Source organism: Gymnoscopelus microlampas (genome assembly GCF_963454915.1).
Source record: "Gymnoscopelus microlampas genome assembly, chromosome: 20".
In the NCBI taxonomy this organism is placed as follows: Eukaryota; Metazoa; Chordata; class Actinopteri; order Myctophiformes; family Myctophidae; genus Gymnoscopelus; species Gymnoscopelus microlampas.
In genome coordinates, this window is record NC_139957.1 from 23,317,685 (window position 1) to 23,334,645 (window position 16,961).

General features: G+C 44.1%; 1 protein-coding gene across 5 annotated transcripts in view; it reads left to right on the forward strand.

The window, feature by feature from the left end:
* The window catches only part of pcnt (pericentrin), a 47,885-nt gene that overhangs the window by 20,725 nt on the left and 10,199 nt on the right, over positions 1-16,961 (forward strand). For 4 of the 5 annotated variants that reach the window (XM_084044214.1, XM_084044218.1, XM_084044215.1 and 1 more), the window contains 22 exons: positions 197-458; positions 564-714; positions 1,005-1,458; positions 1,997-2,194; positions 2,336-2,407; positions 3,239-3,331; positions 3,679-3,831; positions 4,350-4,496; positions 6,949-7,109; positions 7,367-7,539; positions 8,435-8,616; positions 8,775-8,937; positions 9,151-9,393; positions 9,892-10,124; positions 10,516-10,635; positions 10,957-10,977; positions 11,397-11,633; positions 11,796-11,969; positions 13,216-13,368; positions 13,783-13,956; positions 14,079-15,107; positions 16,181-16,351. In XM_084044214.1, the coding sequence (XP_083900340.1) occupies positions 197-458; positions 564-714; positions 1,005-1,458; positions 1,997-2,194; positions 2,336-2,407; positions 3,239-3,331; positions 3,679-3,831; positions 4,350-4,496; positions 6,949-7,109; positions 7,367-7,539; positions 8,435-8,616; positions 8,775-8,937; positions 9,151-9,393; positions 9,892-10,124; positions 10,516-10,635; positions 10,957-10,977; positions 11,397-11,633; positions 11,796-11,969; positions 13,216-13,368; positions 13,783-13,956; positions 14,079-15,107; positions 16,181-16,351 (4,764 nt within the window). The remainder of the gene's footprint in view (positions 1-196; positions 459-563; positions 715-1,004; positions 1,459-1,996; positions 2,195-2,335; positions 2,408-3,238; positions 3,332-3,678; positions 3,832-4,349; positions 4,497-6,948; positions 7,110-7,366; positions 7,540-8,434; positions 8,617-8,774; positions 8,938-9,150; positions 9,394-9,891; positions 10,125-10,515; positions 10,636-10,956; positions 10,978-11,396; positions 11,634-11,795; positions 11,970-13,215; positions 13,369-13,782; positions 13,957-14,078; positions 15,108-16,180; positions 16,352-16,961) is intronic. The other variant, XM_084044216.1, reaches the window with a different exon arrangement.

Consider the following 16,961-nt stretch of genomic DNA (forward strand, 5'->3'; position numbering starts at 1 on the left):
TAAGCGTCATGAAAATCTCACACAGACAGGACAGACTGACTGTACAAGAACCTGCCATGCATGCACGCGGGCAGGGTTTGATGGTAGTAGCTCATAGTTCAGAAACGGTATAGGAAGTTGGGAACATAAATTCGGGTCAAACCCTCACAATCGGCTAGATATGTCCTTCACTCTGATTCCCTGCAATTTTCTGCAGTTGAAACAGGAGTTTGCTCAGGAGCTGCATGCTCGTCTTGGAGCGGCTAAGGAGGAGGAACAGCAGAGAGTGCAAGTGGAGCTGACCCACAGGAGCCAGGAGATGGCACGGCAGCTGAGAGAGGAGCTTCAAGAGAAGCAGGAAACGATGAAAGCAGACCTGGAGAGAGGGATGGAAGAGCAGAGGAGACACCTGGAAAGAGAACTGGAGGAGGAGAGGGCAAAATTGAGGTCACTACAGGCTTCACTGGAAAATGATCAGAGTAAGATGCCTTCATAGTCCAGATTATGTAGAACATTGGCAATGCTGTTATAAAATATGGTTTTGTATTTTTTTTTATTGAATTGGTCCATCTCTTTTCTCCCAGGCCCCCAGGTCTTAGCAGTGAAACAGAGGCTGGAGGCTCAGTTGGACAATGAGTTGCGGAAAGCCAAGAGCTGCATGTCTGCTGAGGTGAAGGAGCTCGTTGTTCTCATCCAGGAACAGTGTGAGGAGCGGCTACATCAAGCCCAGGACAGGTGAGGTGTAAGACCTGCTGGAGGGTGGATGTCTTTGGGTATTCATGGAGTTCTTTGATCCAACGAAACAACCTCCCACCCCCTTACTTAATAAAAAATGATGCAGGGGGTTCAGCCTTTCTTTTCTGCTTCTTTCTTTTCAAACAGAATATTACTATTTGTTTAATTGTTTATTGCTAACTTCATTAAACGTGCCAACAACAAATGCACATCTCTGATAACGCTGAGTATTTAATACATTTTTTTATGTGGTTTAACTGTTGTTGTTTTTTTTAAATCCGTGAGTCCAGATTCCAAGAAGAGAAGGCACAATTGGAACAGCGTCTGGCCCAGAAGGACGAAGCCTCTCTGGGAGAGCTGAGAGAAAAACACAAGGCTGAGCTGGAACAGCAGAGAACAACTCTAATGAAGAACCATTCAGAAGCGATGGACACACTGTGTGCCAAACACAAAGCACAACTAGGTTCACTCAATGCCACGTACAGAGATCAACTTGCAGCTATGGCGATTGAGTTGGACTCCAAGCACAAAGCTGAGCTTGTTTCCTTGGAAGCGACCCTTGTTTCCAAACAAAAGGTGGAGCTCGACCGCCTGCAGGCCATGTTTCAAGAGACTAATCAGGCACAGCTTAAAGCACAAGAGGCGGAGTTAGAAAGCAAGCATCAGGAAGAGATGGATGAACTGGAGAGGAGGATGCTGGATAATATGGACACTTTGGAGGCTACCTACCTGAAAGAAGTCCAGGTGAGTAACTGCAAAAAGATGACACTTTGGTCATTTCTCAGCCTGCCACAAATATGGGTTTATGTCTACTAGGGGTGTCACGATTCACTTACCTCACGATTCGATTCAAAATCGATTCCTAGGGTGCCGATTCGATTAAAATTGCGATTCTGCGATTAATTGATATTCGATTCGATTCTGCGATTTATTGCGATTTTCTAGGGTGCCGATTCGATTAAAATTGCGATTCTGCGATTTATTGCGATTTTCTAGGGTGCCGATTCGATTAAAATTGCGATTCTGCGATTAATTGATATTCGATTCTGCGATTTATTGCGATTTTATTAAAAAAAAAAAAAAATTAAAAAAAAAAAAAAGAAAATTTTAAAAAAATTAAAAAAATCGATTTTAATATTTTGAATCGATTTTTAAAATCGTGGCATTAAGAATCGCGATTTATTCATGAATCGATTTTTTTTGACAGCCCTAATGTCTACAGTATAAGCCATTAATATGATTGAAACTTCACAACACAGTTCTTTATACTATACTATTACAGACACTGCGTGATGAAATGGTGCAGCTTGAAGAAAGGCATCATCAAGAGCTGAATTGCCACAGGATGGAACACAGACAGGAAATGGGGCGTCAGCAAGCAGAGCAGATGTCCATCAGAGAGGAACTGAGGAAGAAGCTTGCCCAGCTGCACATGGAAAAGTTCAGTGCCATGGCCGCAGAGCTCAGCCATGTTCACCAGGTGAGTGAGAAAGATGGCCACAAGCTAGCTTTGACTTCAGAATGTCAGAAAAAAACAATCCATGAACATCAACTTTTGTATTTAGATTTTTTGACTTGTGTATCGTGAGAAATCTTTTTTCTTAATGTTTTGTTCTCATAGGCAGAATTATCTGCTCAAAAAGAGACCATGGATTCAGAACATTGCAAGGCTTTGGACTCTCTTAAGAAGCAGGTACTCTCAATCCGTCACCGTCACCATTTCTCTTGCCTGCATGAATCAAACAAAGGGATTTCATGGTTACATGAAGTCATTGGGACTTTAGCACGTTGAAATGTGCTAAAATGGAAGCTAGGGCTGGGCAATTAACCGAAAATATATCAAAACCAACATTTAAAACCAATAACCGTAGGTTATTCGAATAAGCAGGGTTTTTTCACCCTTTTTTCTCCAAATTTCTTCTACAGTACTACTGTATATCAATGAATCAACACGAAAAGTTTTTTTAGAATCGACTAAATCAATTAGTCTGGTTAACCCCATAACCCTGTATTATACTTCATTGTACAATGGTGGCGTGTAAAAATGTTGTTGTGAGCTTCAAGATAATCGGGGTGAACTTTATGAATGTTGTGTCTGAGCTGTAATTTTGTTTTATTATTTCTTGTTTGTTTAAGTGTTTGTATTTTGTCTGTCTGAAAAAGCAATAAACATATTTTGCAAAAGAAAAAAGAAATTAGGCAAAAAAAAAGATAATCGGGGTGATATCGGGTCGGGAAAGGTGTTCCCTGTTATAGCCTGATCTGGCGAGATTTTCCTGTAGTGTGTTCCAAATTGTTTAAGATTTAAAGAGTCCTGTAGTCTAAGCCCAGCTTTAGTCGCACAGCAGTAATAGTGAAAATAAGCGATCTACAAGCTCACAATGTGTCAAATCGTGATGGGTTGTTAGCTTGTGGATCAGCTATTTTGGGAATTTTGGAACTTTCTCCTATAATGACACACCCCAATTTTTTTTAAATAATTGATTATCGAGTTAATTTGCCTTTTTGTCTTTCTACTGCTCAGGTTCTACAGCTGGAACAGCAACATGGCACAGCTCTTCAGGAGCTCTCTCAGACCTGCACTGCTGAGAAAGATCAGCACCAACTCCAGCTACAAGTATGTGTGGAATAATTGCACCATGCATCAGTTGGTGACACACTGTGTGTGTGTGTGTGTGTGTGTGTGTGTGTGTGTGTGTGTGTGTGTGCACTCGCATGCCCCAGAGTGAGGGAACACCCCATGCTGTTGTGATCTTGCTGTCAGTATACAGTATCTCTTGTATCATGGGGCTCTTACAGCCCATTAGAGAGCAGGGATTACAGAGAGACATTCTACAGCCACAACATTGGTCTGGTTGTTTGTATGAATTTGTTTCTTTGTATTAGTCACATAGTGTGTGTGTGTGTGTGTACAATTGCATACTGTGGTGTCAAACTAAATGTTTACTGCATGTCCTACTCTAGGAGTTGAGGGGTATCTCTGCACGAGAGTTGGAGGCCTGTCGCAGGGAGCTTGAGGAGGAATCCTCACGACAACGTCTGCGCTTCCTGGAAGAGGTGGAGCTTCTTAAGGTTCAGTCTGAGGAGAGGCTGCAGGACCGGTTAAACCAACTGAAGGTAAAGATGCAGATGATTTTAGGCTTTAGAACACATTATGCGTTGTGAGCTTGTAGATCTGCTATTTTCGGTACATTTGCATGACACTCTTGTATGATGAGGTAGGGCATTCTTTTACGAAAAAACGCATGCAAAGTTGAAATATGCCCGACAGTGACGATATGATCAAAATTAAATACGGATTTCTTTGCTCAGACCCCAGTGAGAGTCTTTTTCCAAACCTCATTACTGTATGTAACACCATGGATTACTGATGGCTGTGTATGTGTGTATGCTCTTAACAACAGCCCCATTCCCAGGGATGGGGCATGCCCCTGGACCCCGTCCCACTGGAGCTTTAATCAAACCCAATTTCCACATTAATCCCACCAATCGTTAGCCACCAGTCCACCAGATACTATCACATGATCTTTGTGGCTGGGCAGCAAGGATAAGCAATAGGAGAGGGGGAGATTTTATTTAATTCTCTTGAATGGAGGACCTGAACCTTTGAGCTTGTGTCATTGCTAACTTTGAAGGCTGAGTTTGAGGAGCAGAAGGAGGCGGCGCTTGAGAAGCAGAGGCGGAGTTTCACAACCGAGCATGAGCACAAGGAGGGCAGCTACACGGACAAGATGAGCCAACTCACTGCCCAGCTCCAACAGCTGGATGCTGTGGTGGCTCAGGTATTTACACACATGCACGTGCGCACACTCACACGCCATTGCACACACTTACTGTACCTACTTTCTACCCAATGGCTTGACTGATTCTGCAGTCTTATGGTCTTACACGCCAGGGGCATGAAGAATAGAGTATACGAAAATTGCCGGTGAGTGTTTTGTATCAAAACTATTCATATAGTTGATGCCTCATTCATACTGTTTGATGGTTTCTGAAAAATGTACCTTATTCAGAATACAAATTGTGTTGCTATTAATACTGGTGTTAAATGAGTGGGTGTACTCATGACACAAACAACAGTTCAAAAAATAATGTATTTGTTGGCGAAGTAATCGCACAAAAAACGACTTGTGTCTATTGCGGTCTAAGGACCTTTTATACGTGTGTGTGTGTGTGTGTGTGTGTGTGTGTGTGTGCGTGTGTGTGTGTGCGCATGTGCGTGCGCATACTGTATGCAGAGAACCTGAGTGCTAGAAGGAAATCCATCATAGAAATGTTGAATTGGTTGTGCTATATGCATCCATCCATCTTTACTTATTCCAGAGGCAAGACTTGTAAAAGAGGGAGAAAATGGAACACCAATAGAGGATAGAAAAAGAGACAATGCCAGTGAGGAACCACATCTGTGTTCCTCTTCCCTTTTGCGTCCACGCAACCTAATCTGTGTTCCTCTTTCCTTTTGCGTCCAGCCAGATCTTCTGAAAGAGATTATCTTATCTATTAAACTTAAACCCTATGTACTTTGTCTGGAGTCCCCCAGGGGTCTATTCTAGGCCCTATCCTTTTTTCCCTCCTTGTAGATCAGCTATTTTCACCGATTGTTCACCGCAAAATAGGGATGCTAGGGTTCATGTGTTTAATCACTGCACTAATCCTGATTTATGTCTTTATGCTGGGTGAGACTGGGTGGAAATGTGTAACTGCTGCCGACAGGATTATCAGTAATCCCTCGTTCCACCGCTCGTATGTCCATCCAGCCTTTCACTGGTAATCTTCATTCAATCAATCATTCATCCTCTCCAGTTACAGATTACACGGAATTTAATATCACTGGGACAAAAACATTGTTGCTTTTGTTGTAATTTTGTTGTTATGGTGACATGCAAGATCTGTTAATGATTATTCAGGCCCATATTCGATAGTACCAAAACGACGGTTAATCCCCTGGTGGTTTTATTTTAGTTTGCTTCATATTTGTAGTTTTTACGGCATGGTAGTAAAAAAAAAGTATGAATATAGGTTTATATGTTTTTGAAGCCCTCTTATTACTTATTACTTTATTTTCCATTAAACCAAAGCTTTGTCCTATCTGTGTATCTGTTTGTCTCCATGGCACCTGGCCAGCTTGCCTCCTAGTTGTAAAAATATTAACTCCCTCTACCTACGCACGCACGCACGCACGCACGCACGCACGCACGCACGCACGCACACACGCACGCGCGCGCGTCCTCAACCCCCTTGAGCCAAGCAAAGCTTAAGAGGGGATGGGGGTTCTGTTGTCTGGGCAACAGCATTGTTGTGCTGACACAGGTGGCTGAAAGAGACTTGTTCAAAGGGAGGGAAGGAGAAACAAACGGCGGGAGGTAGGTAGGGAGGAAAAGGAAAAATAGGGAAAGGATGGTAGAAGAAGGGAAAACCATGCATGAAGATGGAAAGGTAAGATATAATGGCAGACTTCAAAGAAAAAGAGTAAAGTATACTGTTATCTATATACTTTGTTCCAAGACGGTGTCACTTACTGAAAACAACTGATTTTTTAAGCGAAATACGTGATGTGTTTCGAAAATCTGTTGTCATGTGATGAAGTATAAATTGGGAATATAGAAGATGTAGCCGAGCCGATTTTAGAAGATGTACCAGAGACGATTCTCACTCCCACACAGCTCCAGACCTGTGTGGGAGTGAGAATTGCTGAAAAATGTAGTATTGCTAAAGCTAATAAGCTGCAACATTACATTCGGTGTTTGTGTTTGGCAATTATTGTGTGAGGACAGGAGGTCCATTTTGTATTTGGCAATGTTGTGTTAATTGATGGACTGGCTAATCAGTGTGTGCTCTGCACTGATCACATCTGATTTGGACACTGACTCGCCCCCACCCCCCCCCCCCTTTTGTATACACTATTATAGCACCTTCTCTCTTGCCGTACACAAGGGAGTGACTGTTCACTCTGATAGGATGCCAGTGGCCATGTGGTTTTGTTATTCTCTTAGGAGTTTAATGATCTGATGCCTTTGGAACAAACCTGTAAGAGAAGTTGGCATTGTGCCAGTGATTGACCTTGTTTTTTTGTTTTGATATTGTTTTGCTGGGTTTTACTCATTGTTTCTCTCCTCGTTGGTTTTCCACTGAGCACACAGGCATGTTTGGGCAAATGCTAGACTGTTGGTCTGATTGATATGTGTTGATTTTAGTAGGTTATTCCTCTCTTACTCTGTTCTCTCTCTTGTATAGCTGCGAGCGGAGGTGGGCTGTCTACAGGGGGAGTTGGAGGGGAAGCGTGCTGAGATGGAAACTCTAGACACACTCCTTCAGCGTAGAGAGCGAGAGAGCCAGGAGGGAGGCAACCTCCTCAAGATGCTCACTGAGGACCTACAGACTGCAAAAGAGGATGGGTAATGTACATTCTGTGTGTATAGTATGTGTGTGTTTAAGCTGGGTGATATGACTTAAAAACATACAAACGCATACATTATAGCATTAAAGCAGCTGTAATATGTGTGTTTTTTGGGATGTGAATCTTGTTTACTGGGTGATTAATTGAAATGCTGGCATTTGTTGGCTAGTGGTGAATACATTTTTCATCCTCTGGTTTTAATCCATGGGATTTTGTGTTCATGGCAATACTGTCGTTTGACCTGTGTGTCCCCAGGCGACGATTGCACCAGGCCAATGAGACGCTGAGAAAGGTGTTGCTCGAAGTGGTCCGCAGCACTATTGCGACAGAGGACCTCATTGGCCAAAAGATCAGTGTCGGTGCCAAGAAATCGGAACAATCAACCAATCGGAAGAGCTCATCAGGGAACATAGAAAAGCAGGAATCAGGTGAGCGTACTAATGGTAAAATATTTCCAGTTATAAGTGTGACTAAACGAATGGTAATATAATTCCAATTAAAAGTGTTGGCACTTTTGATTAGGATTGAAATGATTAAGTGATCTTTACAAAAATAATGTATTGGTTTAGTGATAGATGATGCAAACATCTCTAATTCTGTGCTCAACTCAAAGTTTATTTATAAAGCACTTTTAAAATGACACAAGCCAACCAAAGTGCTATACAGGCCAACAACAAAACACAACACAATAAAGTACTACAAGTTAGAAAACAAAGTAAGAATGCAATTAAGAGAAAAACTAAAACGGCTCACAACAGTAGCAATGAGCAAGGTCTAAGGTCTTAGTGTGCTAGCTTGTCTCAGCTGTGCTCAAAGGCCAGAGAAAATAAGTATGTCTTCAATAGTGATTTAAAAATATTAATAGACTGAGCAGCTCTAATATGAAAGGGCAGGCTGTTCCATAGCCTGGGGGAAGCTTTAGCAAAAGCTTGTGTCTTCTGGCTTTTTAGCCTAGTTGCTATTTACAACTTTGAATGCTTGTTTTTGTTCCATATTATGAAATTAAAAGTATTTTTTTTGAGGGCTCTGTAAACATATTGAGCACTTTCGAGAAATTTGTTTAGGATCAGATATCTTGTGATGACCATGTACTGTACCAGTCTGTTATTTATTACCTTATTTGACCATTATTTTATGGTTTAAATGAATCACATCGAATAATTAAACAAACTGATTAATCGTTTTATAAAAGATATTGTTAGTTGCAGCCGTACTTTTGATACTTGGTCATATACCTTGTCAGATACCAGAGTGGTCATCGTACATGGATCAACTGGTTGACAATGTATCGCTGATTTCTTTTTTCTTGTTGCTTTTAAATAGGCATTTCCGTTACTGACATGTCCTCCGAAGACCTGGAGTTGACTCAGATGCTGTGTGAGAGCTTGCTGGTGTCTGAGACACAGATCCAACCTGGAGGAGAAGAGGCTGTACTGAGTGCCTGCAGCAGACTGCGTAACACCGTGAACACACTGCTGGACCTGCTCAACCATGCTAATTCACAGGTAATGCATGCGCACTCTAAAAGCACACACTGACCGAAATGTACACTTTAAATTTATATTTGAATGTTCATGATTTATGATGTCATGTACATTATGCATTATGTTCTATTTCTCTTTTAATTTTCTTGCCACTTTTTTTCTTTTATCGTTGTGTGTAGTTGGAACAGACTCGTGATGTCCACGTCTCTCTCGAAGAGCGATTCTCTCAGGGCAGAGAAGATTCCGCCCAACTCCTCCAGCAGCACAAACTGCTGTTGGAGCAGCTGGACCAGGAGGCGCAGCAAAAGAGCGGGCTTCAGCTAAACCTCCATAAGGCTGAGGGTGAGTTGTACAACCTCATTAACACAATTTCAAAAATAGCAGATCTACAAGCTCACAACCAATATTGCTATATTTGAAAGGTTTTGAAGAAAAAAGATCACCTGTAATGATATGCCCAAAATAGGGACACCAGGTTGAAAGTGTTTAGCAGCTGCACTGGCTGTGAAAGTCAAAGGACGGAAAGCATTCAATTCCTTGCATAATGTGTTTTAGGGCTGCTGGATGGCTATGTGGCTGAAAAGGCAGCATTAGAGGAGGTTCTGCAGCAGAAGGAGGCACAGGAGGAGAGGCTGGTAGAGGAGCTGGAGGGCCTCAGGGCACAGCTGCACCAGATGGAGGGCCTCAGTGCGGAGCTGGACAGCCTCAGGATGCAGCACCAGGAGATCAGCGAGGAGCACGCTGTCCTCCTGCGCCAGAGAGACCATCTAACTGCTGACCTGGGGGATAGGGAGAAAGGTATGGAAAGGGACTAAAGGGTGTTGAGGACATGCCCAGTCAGTCATGCATTAAGGTGTTGTGTGTATATGATGTAATGTATGTACTCTGTTCCTAGCATGAGCTGATTATGTAATTCTGTGCTCAGGTGTGTCTTTTCTCTTTAGGCTCCTGCCTGAATGTAGAGCCTGACACAGGTTTGTGGGTCAGAGTGGTTTATGTGTGAAGGTGGGAGGGGGAGTGCACATTACGTTTGCTGTGCTGTTTGCAGATGCTGTTCATAACCCTGCCATTGCCAGTAGTTGGCAACCATGGCTCTTGAAGTGCAGTGTCATTTGGATTTATGGTTCCAAAACGGTGATTTACTTTAGTAGTTATAGAGGACATGGCAGCTCGGGATGATTTGTGCTGTATGTTTAATGATTTTGTCTTTAACATCTCTTTCTCTCATGTCAGCTATGAATCATAATTCATGCCATGTTTCAGGAGAGGAAACAACCTTTCTCTGCTCTGTTCCAGGTCTCCTGGCTGAGGCAGAGCGTTTGGTGCATGAGAGGCTAGACTTGCAGCGGCAGGCAGACAAGGACCGCAGTTATCTTTCGCAGCGCCTCAAGGTACTGGAGACGGAGCTGGAGGAACAGGAGACCAAAGTTCTGGAGACAGAGCTGCATCACAAGGCTAACACCGAAGACCTCGATCAGCAGGTCCAAGCCCTCGAAAAACAGCTCAAACACAACCGGCAATTTATAGACGTGAGTTTTGTTTTCATGTATTAATTTATTAAGTTTGCATCTTGCGATAAAATGAGATCTGGATATCTTATCTGGATATGAATAAATGCATGTTAATGCAAAATGTAAACGCATCCAGCATGCATTGTGACCGGAATGTTGTCATAAATGCCAGACCACATCTGGAGGTGGCCTGGCTAGCATTGTGTCTAGATCTCACAAAAATCAAAGGTGTAAAGGCAATGGTGAAATGGGATGTTTTGCTATCTAGGTAAGATATTTCTAGATACCGATTGCATTTTAATGCAACTGGTAAATGGGGTCTTGCGTCACTAATTGGTCTCACAAATTTTGTTCATGATCATTGTTCAACATCTAATTTATCACGCACGTTGTAATCCTATGCCTACAGGAGCAGGCGGTGGAGCGTGAGCATGAGAGAGATGAGTTCCAGCAGGAGATCCGCAGGCTGGAAGCCCAGCTCAGACACACAGCCAAAGGCTACAGCATTGGAGACAGCAAAGGACAGAGGGTAAGGTTCACCAACCCCATTAGAATTATGCCAGCATTAAAACCGGCATACTTGGCACACTAGCCATTTCTATCAGCATAAAGATGCTGAAACTACTCAGCATTTGCTGTGTTTGCAGTTTGTGTGATTGTGTTGGTGTTTTTGTCTGACATTATTTCAAACCCCATATCCCCATATGTTTTTGCATTGAAACCCTAACTTGAAGACAGTTAAATTTCAGCTTGGTATTCACTGTTAAGTACTGTATGCTTTGTTCATTGTTTACCAATGAACCTGACATTTTACCGTGTGTGTGTTCTTGCTCTGAATGGAATGCCATAGATTGAGGACTTGGTTCTGCAGGTATGGAATTTCACTGTAGCCTTAACTCTATTAGCCCGTCCAACTCCCGTGCATGCTGTGTTTGCAACCTAATTCATTGTTATCATCTAGGGATTAATAGTGACCTTTAGCATTTGAAAGTGCATGTAGATTTCTATAAGCATGTAGATTGTCATCTCTAGATTACTACATTCTGTCTTTTCACTCTCCTGCTGACAGTAATTCTTTGTGCTGTTTTCTTGCTTTTCATTTCTATCCTTTAGCCACTGTCTATTTAATCTAATACAACCTTATTTCAGTGATTCAATACTAATGATTGCAGGAATCTGGGATGGCTTCATTAGTAACCAATCATATCAAAACCATGTCTTAGGGACGCCTCAGTCAAACGGCTCCAACATTGAGATCCCAAATGGTTACATTTGTGTTAATGCCGTCAGGTGGAGAATCTCCAAGCTGTCATCAAAGACAAGACGGAGGACCATGCCTCATTGCTCGAAGTCAATCAGCAAGCCCAGCGCGACATCGGCGAGCGCAACGAGGAAATTGACAAGCTGGCAGGGCGAATCAGAGAGCTGGAGCAGGCGTTACTTAGCACCGCCGAGACCAACGGGTCCATCACTCAGCTTCAACAAGATCTCCACAGAATGAAACTCAGAGAAGAGGAGCTCACACAGGTTCGGACACACATACACATCCATTCTCTTTTAAAAGACTGCTGAATTTAGGTCTGATCTCACGCACACATTTGATTTGTTTTGTCAAATCATACATTAGGCTTAAAACTGTTCTCAGTAGTTCACTTGCTCACTAATATTCCATTGCCACCCCTCTGTCAGGATAATCAGGCACTGGAGCAGCAGCAGTTGACCAACAGGCTTCAGATCTCGGCCCTGCAGTCCAAACTGGACGAGACCAAGCACCGCTACCAGGACAACACACCCGACCCCACCCAGCAACTGAGAGATGCCCTGGACACGACTCAGCACAGGTTGCAGAGCAAAGAGCAAGAGGTCTGTGTGACTTTATTTATTCAGAAAGCTAATATAAGCACATTCGGAAGTGAAATGAAGGGGTTTGGATGGATTGTGGTTTGAGGCGTTGAGTTGTAGTGCCATCTCTTGGTGGTTTTGTGTGTGTGTGTGTGTGTGTGTGTGTATAGCAGTTTCTGCAGTGAAAGCTGCGTAACTGTTTGATGGATGTACGTTTAAATATAGTTATTTTTTATAACAAAAAGAAACCTATTTGTTTTATTAAAAAAATCACACCCTGTGTGAAGGAAGCGGTGCCTTTGGGGCGGGCCTTAACTCATTTCAATGCGTCCCTATTGGTGGTCTGAGTCCACTTACCAAATTTGTACTTGGGAGCATGCTGCAAACTGGAATGATGGCTGTTTAAAGCCCAGCCAATGGGCAGACAGAGGGGGCGGGGCTTAAGTAATGACAGTTAGTCCCTATTGCTGGCTTTAGTCCATGTACAAAATTTGTACTCCATAGCATGCTGTGAACTTGAGTTATGGCTGTTTGAAGGCCAGCCAATGGGAAGACAGAGGGGGCGGGGCTTCAGCAATTCATGCTGGTCCCTATTGGTGGTCTAAGTCCACATACCAAATGTGGACTTGGTGGCATGCTGCAAACTGGAGTTATAGCTGTTTAAAATCCCGTGCTCATCCCGTGCTCATACGGGCGCGGGGGGTCCCTGGACCCCTCTTTGATAACTTCATCAATTCATGCTCGTGCCTATTGGTGGTCTAAGTCCACATACCAAATGTGGACTTGGTGGCATGCTGCAAACTGGAGTTATAGCTGTTTAAAATCCCGTGCTCATCCCGTGCTCATACGGGCGCGGGGGGTCCCTGGACCCCTCTTTGATAACTTCATCAATTCATGCTCGTGCCTATTGGTGGTCTAAGTCCACATACCAAATGTGGATTTGGTGGCATGCTGCAAACTGGAGTTATAGCTGTTTAAAATCCCGTGCTCATCCCGTGCTCATACGGGCGCTGGGGGTCCCTGGACCCCTTTTTGATAACGTCATCAATTCATGCTCGTCCCTATTGGTGGTCTAAGTCCACATACCAAATTTGGACTTGGTGGCATGCTGCAAACTGAAGTTATAGCTGTTTGCTTCTTTGCCGTGCTCATCCCGTGCTGAAACCGCCGGACGGACGGACATACAAAAGTCAAAAGCCACGTATAGAGCGGTTGGCACCGCTAAAAACAGACATACTGTAACTTTTACTATCTTAATGCGTCTCAGGTGGAGGACCTGCTCAGCCAGTTGGAGAAGGTGCAGAGTGATCTGAGCATCAAAGAGGCAGAACTAAAACACCTGACACTCCAGCTGGAGATGCTCACCAATCGGAATGATGCTCATGTCAGTCAGCTGCAGGAACAGATCGCAGACCTGAAGGTTAGCAGCCACCCCTATTTTCATACCTTATCTCAAGTCATTGTCTCCGCCAGGCCAAAAGGCATAGTCGAGACTATGTTTTGCACCCTGTCCGTCCGTCTGTGTGTGTGTCCTTCTGTGATCAGCTAATCTCCGGCACCGTTTGCTTGATCGCAGCGACTGTGCGCACACACTCCCTGGATGCCAGAGCATTCACATAGGCCTGTTATAGCGCCACCAGGAGGCCGACTTATGTAAAACACATTTTGGGATATTACTCCTTCAGAGACACAAAAACAATATCTTCACCTCCTGTGTGAATGCACCTAAAGGAGAAGTGTTGCATCTGTCCTCTTTGCTGTGTGGTCTCAAAGCGGCAATTACTTTCAAAAGCTAACTTTTTTGATTTGTGTTGGTGCGCAACCCCGCTTGCAGGAAAACGTGTCCACCCTCACCATACTCCAAGAGGAGAGAGAGGGAACAAGGGAGGAGAGAGAGGAGGAGAGCCTGCCCTCTGCGCTGCTTCAAGAGAAGAATGAGGAGATTGATAATCTCAACCAGGAGATCTACAGGCTGCAGCAGGAGCTCGAGAGCGGGGGAGATAACATGGTCAGTGCTTGACAGAGAGTAGAACAACTGAAACAATGTTGTTGACCGAGTGTCCATGTTAACGTTAAGACATGCTTATCTCAATATGATTGTTTTTGGTTATGTTCTTTGTTTTCTGACAGGCTTTAGAGGCTGAGTTGGAGGATCTGCGCTCTCAGGTGGAACATCTCCACTGTGACATCACAAGGCTGCGCCAGGACAAGCAGGAGGAAAAGGAGAGCTTGCATGAGGTCATCAGCACACTGCAGGCGGAGCTCGCCACACTGGGTCCGATGCTGCATGAGGTCAGCGACTCCCAGGATGGTGACAGTGTCGGTGCATCCCCTTCACCCAGCCCTGAACCACACTACCACCAAGGCTCTGAGTGGAAGGGAGTGCCACGCAGCCTCAAGCAAGAGCTGCGCCAGACCCGCTCAACCTCCTCTCCCTCTGTTCGTCCTCACCTCGAGGCTCTGCAGAGTCAGTTAGAGACGGCAGTAGCAGAGAAAGATGTGCTGGAGCGACTGCTGCTCACCCAGGAGGAAGAGTACAGAGGACATGGGGAGGAGTTGGCCAAGAGGCTGAGAGACGGGAGGGAGAAGGCAGAGGAGCTCCGCGTTGTGCTCGCACTGAAAGAGGCCGAGCTAACAGCCCTCAGATCCAATACAGGACAGCTGGAGGAGGAAGGAGCAGAAAGGAAAATTTTGGAGGAGGAGGAGGAACGTTGGCAGGCCCAGGCGCAGGAGATGAACATACTGCATGGGGAGAAAGGCCAACTTGACTCCTTGGTTCTGGACCTACAGAGGGACAAGATGGAGATGGTGAGAGAGATGGGGACCTTAAAAACAAGGGAGGGGGACATTAAAAGGGAAATCGATGTCTTGAGAGAAACCTCCCTGACTCTGGAGAGACGGGTACAAGAAGCTAGGGCTGACGTAGTAGCCATGGAGACACTAGCTGCTGAACAGAAGGTGCAGATTGAAACCCTGGAAACCGTGAAGGGAGAGCTCTTTGAAGAACGCGAGGCATTGAGGAGAAGAGAGGGAAAACTCCAGGAGGAAATAGAACGCCTCAGACAGGAAGTGGTCTCTCATACGGTCCGCATCCAGGAACTAAGCTTTCAGCTGAAGGAAAGGGGAGAAGAGCATGAAGGAGCGCAAACTGAAGTGCTGGTGAGTGGTATCTTCATGGTCTGGTAGGAGAAACTCCAATAAGAACTTGAGTATCTTTTCCTGTTTTTATGAGACATGGTCTAACACATTGCTACTCACATACTAGTCATGTTGGAACCTAGTACAACCTACACCTAGGAACCAATTTGGGGGGCTGATCAATGGTTAAGGAAAACTGGATTTGTTGAATAACACATGGATGGTACTATGAACTATGTAGCTTATGTCTGGTGCATAGGTTTTCATTTAGATTTTTTTACTCATGTGTGAAGCATATAATTTCACATACAGTAGGTGAAGTAGAGCTTATGAGAATGGAGAGGATAGACTATGTTCTTGTTAGCCACCTAGCATTCCCTGCCTGCTCTGTAACTGTGGGCATGTAGCTTTGTCAGCGGCTGCAGGCCAAACCACAGCTGGCTATAGTTAGAGAACAGGGAGGCTGACATAATGTGTTGTGGCACAGAGACGGCAGAATCTTAGTCACACACGGAGGAAGTGACTTACGAATGAGGAAGTTGGGGCAGTCGTCTTGATAGCTAGAGCAGTTCATTTTAAAGCTTTACTAGGGCCTATGTTCATGTTTTGAACGTTCATCTTTTGATATGGTGCATTAACCAGATGTGGTAAGGAATACTTTCGGGCTCAGGAAGAAATCAGTGCTGACTACATTTCATTAGCTTTGAAATTGTTAACCGTCTTGTGTTATTTATTACAGTAGCACATAGCTGTTTTTAGCTATGTGGAAAGAGCCAGCTTGGTCAAAGTGTGTGCTGCAGTTGTTAGCAGTAAATGTTGTGTTTGTTTGTACAGGACTAAAACACATGTGGCACTCATTAAAACATTCACTGCTGCTGCTGTAAGAAATGCTGTCGGACTGAATTACAGTATGTTTATCTGCTGGTGCTGAAGTGCATATAATGGCATGTCTTTCAGCAGAACACCCCTCCAACATTCACTCATCAGAGTGAATGTTGGGTTTGCTGGTTATTAAAGGCCTCTACTGAGCATCCTCATGAAGTGGGTGGTTGATGGTGATGATGCTAATGCAAATGTTTCTCTTTCTGTTCCAGACTGATGCTGAGGTAACCCTGGCTAAAGCCGATGCTGCCTTGAGACAGAGGGAGGCGGAGCTAGCCAGACTCGGGGTGGAGCAACAGGCCCTGAGGGCAGAGCTGGCTGCTGTGAAAGAGGGGCTTAGTACCAGTACAGAGAGAGCTGAGAAACTACTGGAGGAGGGACAGGTACAACCATAGAATATTATTTACAGTATTATTTATCGCCGAGTGGGTAGAGACGTAGTCTGGGAATCGGAAGGTCACCGGTTCACTCCCGGCCTGCCCAGTCTGTGCCGAAGTGCCTCTGATTGGGATGCCCAACAAACATGAACATTTTGGCCGATAACCAATTCATTGCGTGGTCAAGTCAATCAATACCAATATTGTAATACAAGATTCCAATAGGGTTTACCTTAACACCCATTATATAGTAACTGTGATTCTGGGTGCAGATGCAGATTTCTACAAAATAAAAAGATGAATTAGGCCTACTGATGAACAACACTGCACTCTGTTTCAAGTGTCTGCTTTCATTACTGAAGGAGATGAGTACATATTAGTTCAAACAACTTAAATATAGTAGCCACTTATGTAGGATAGGTAAAGGCAGAAGACAATGTCTATGTACTGTATGTGCAAATATAGCTTACAAATTACCCAACAACAACTAAAAGGGACATTAATATTTAAATGTATTTGCCTACTATGTCTTCATACTGCACCTAGGTGGATTCATTGCTAGCCCAGAAATATGGAGACATTTTGTATTCCGTTATCATAGGCATTGCAGACTTGA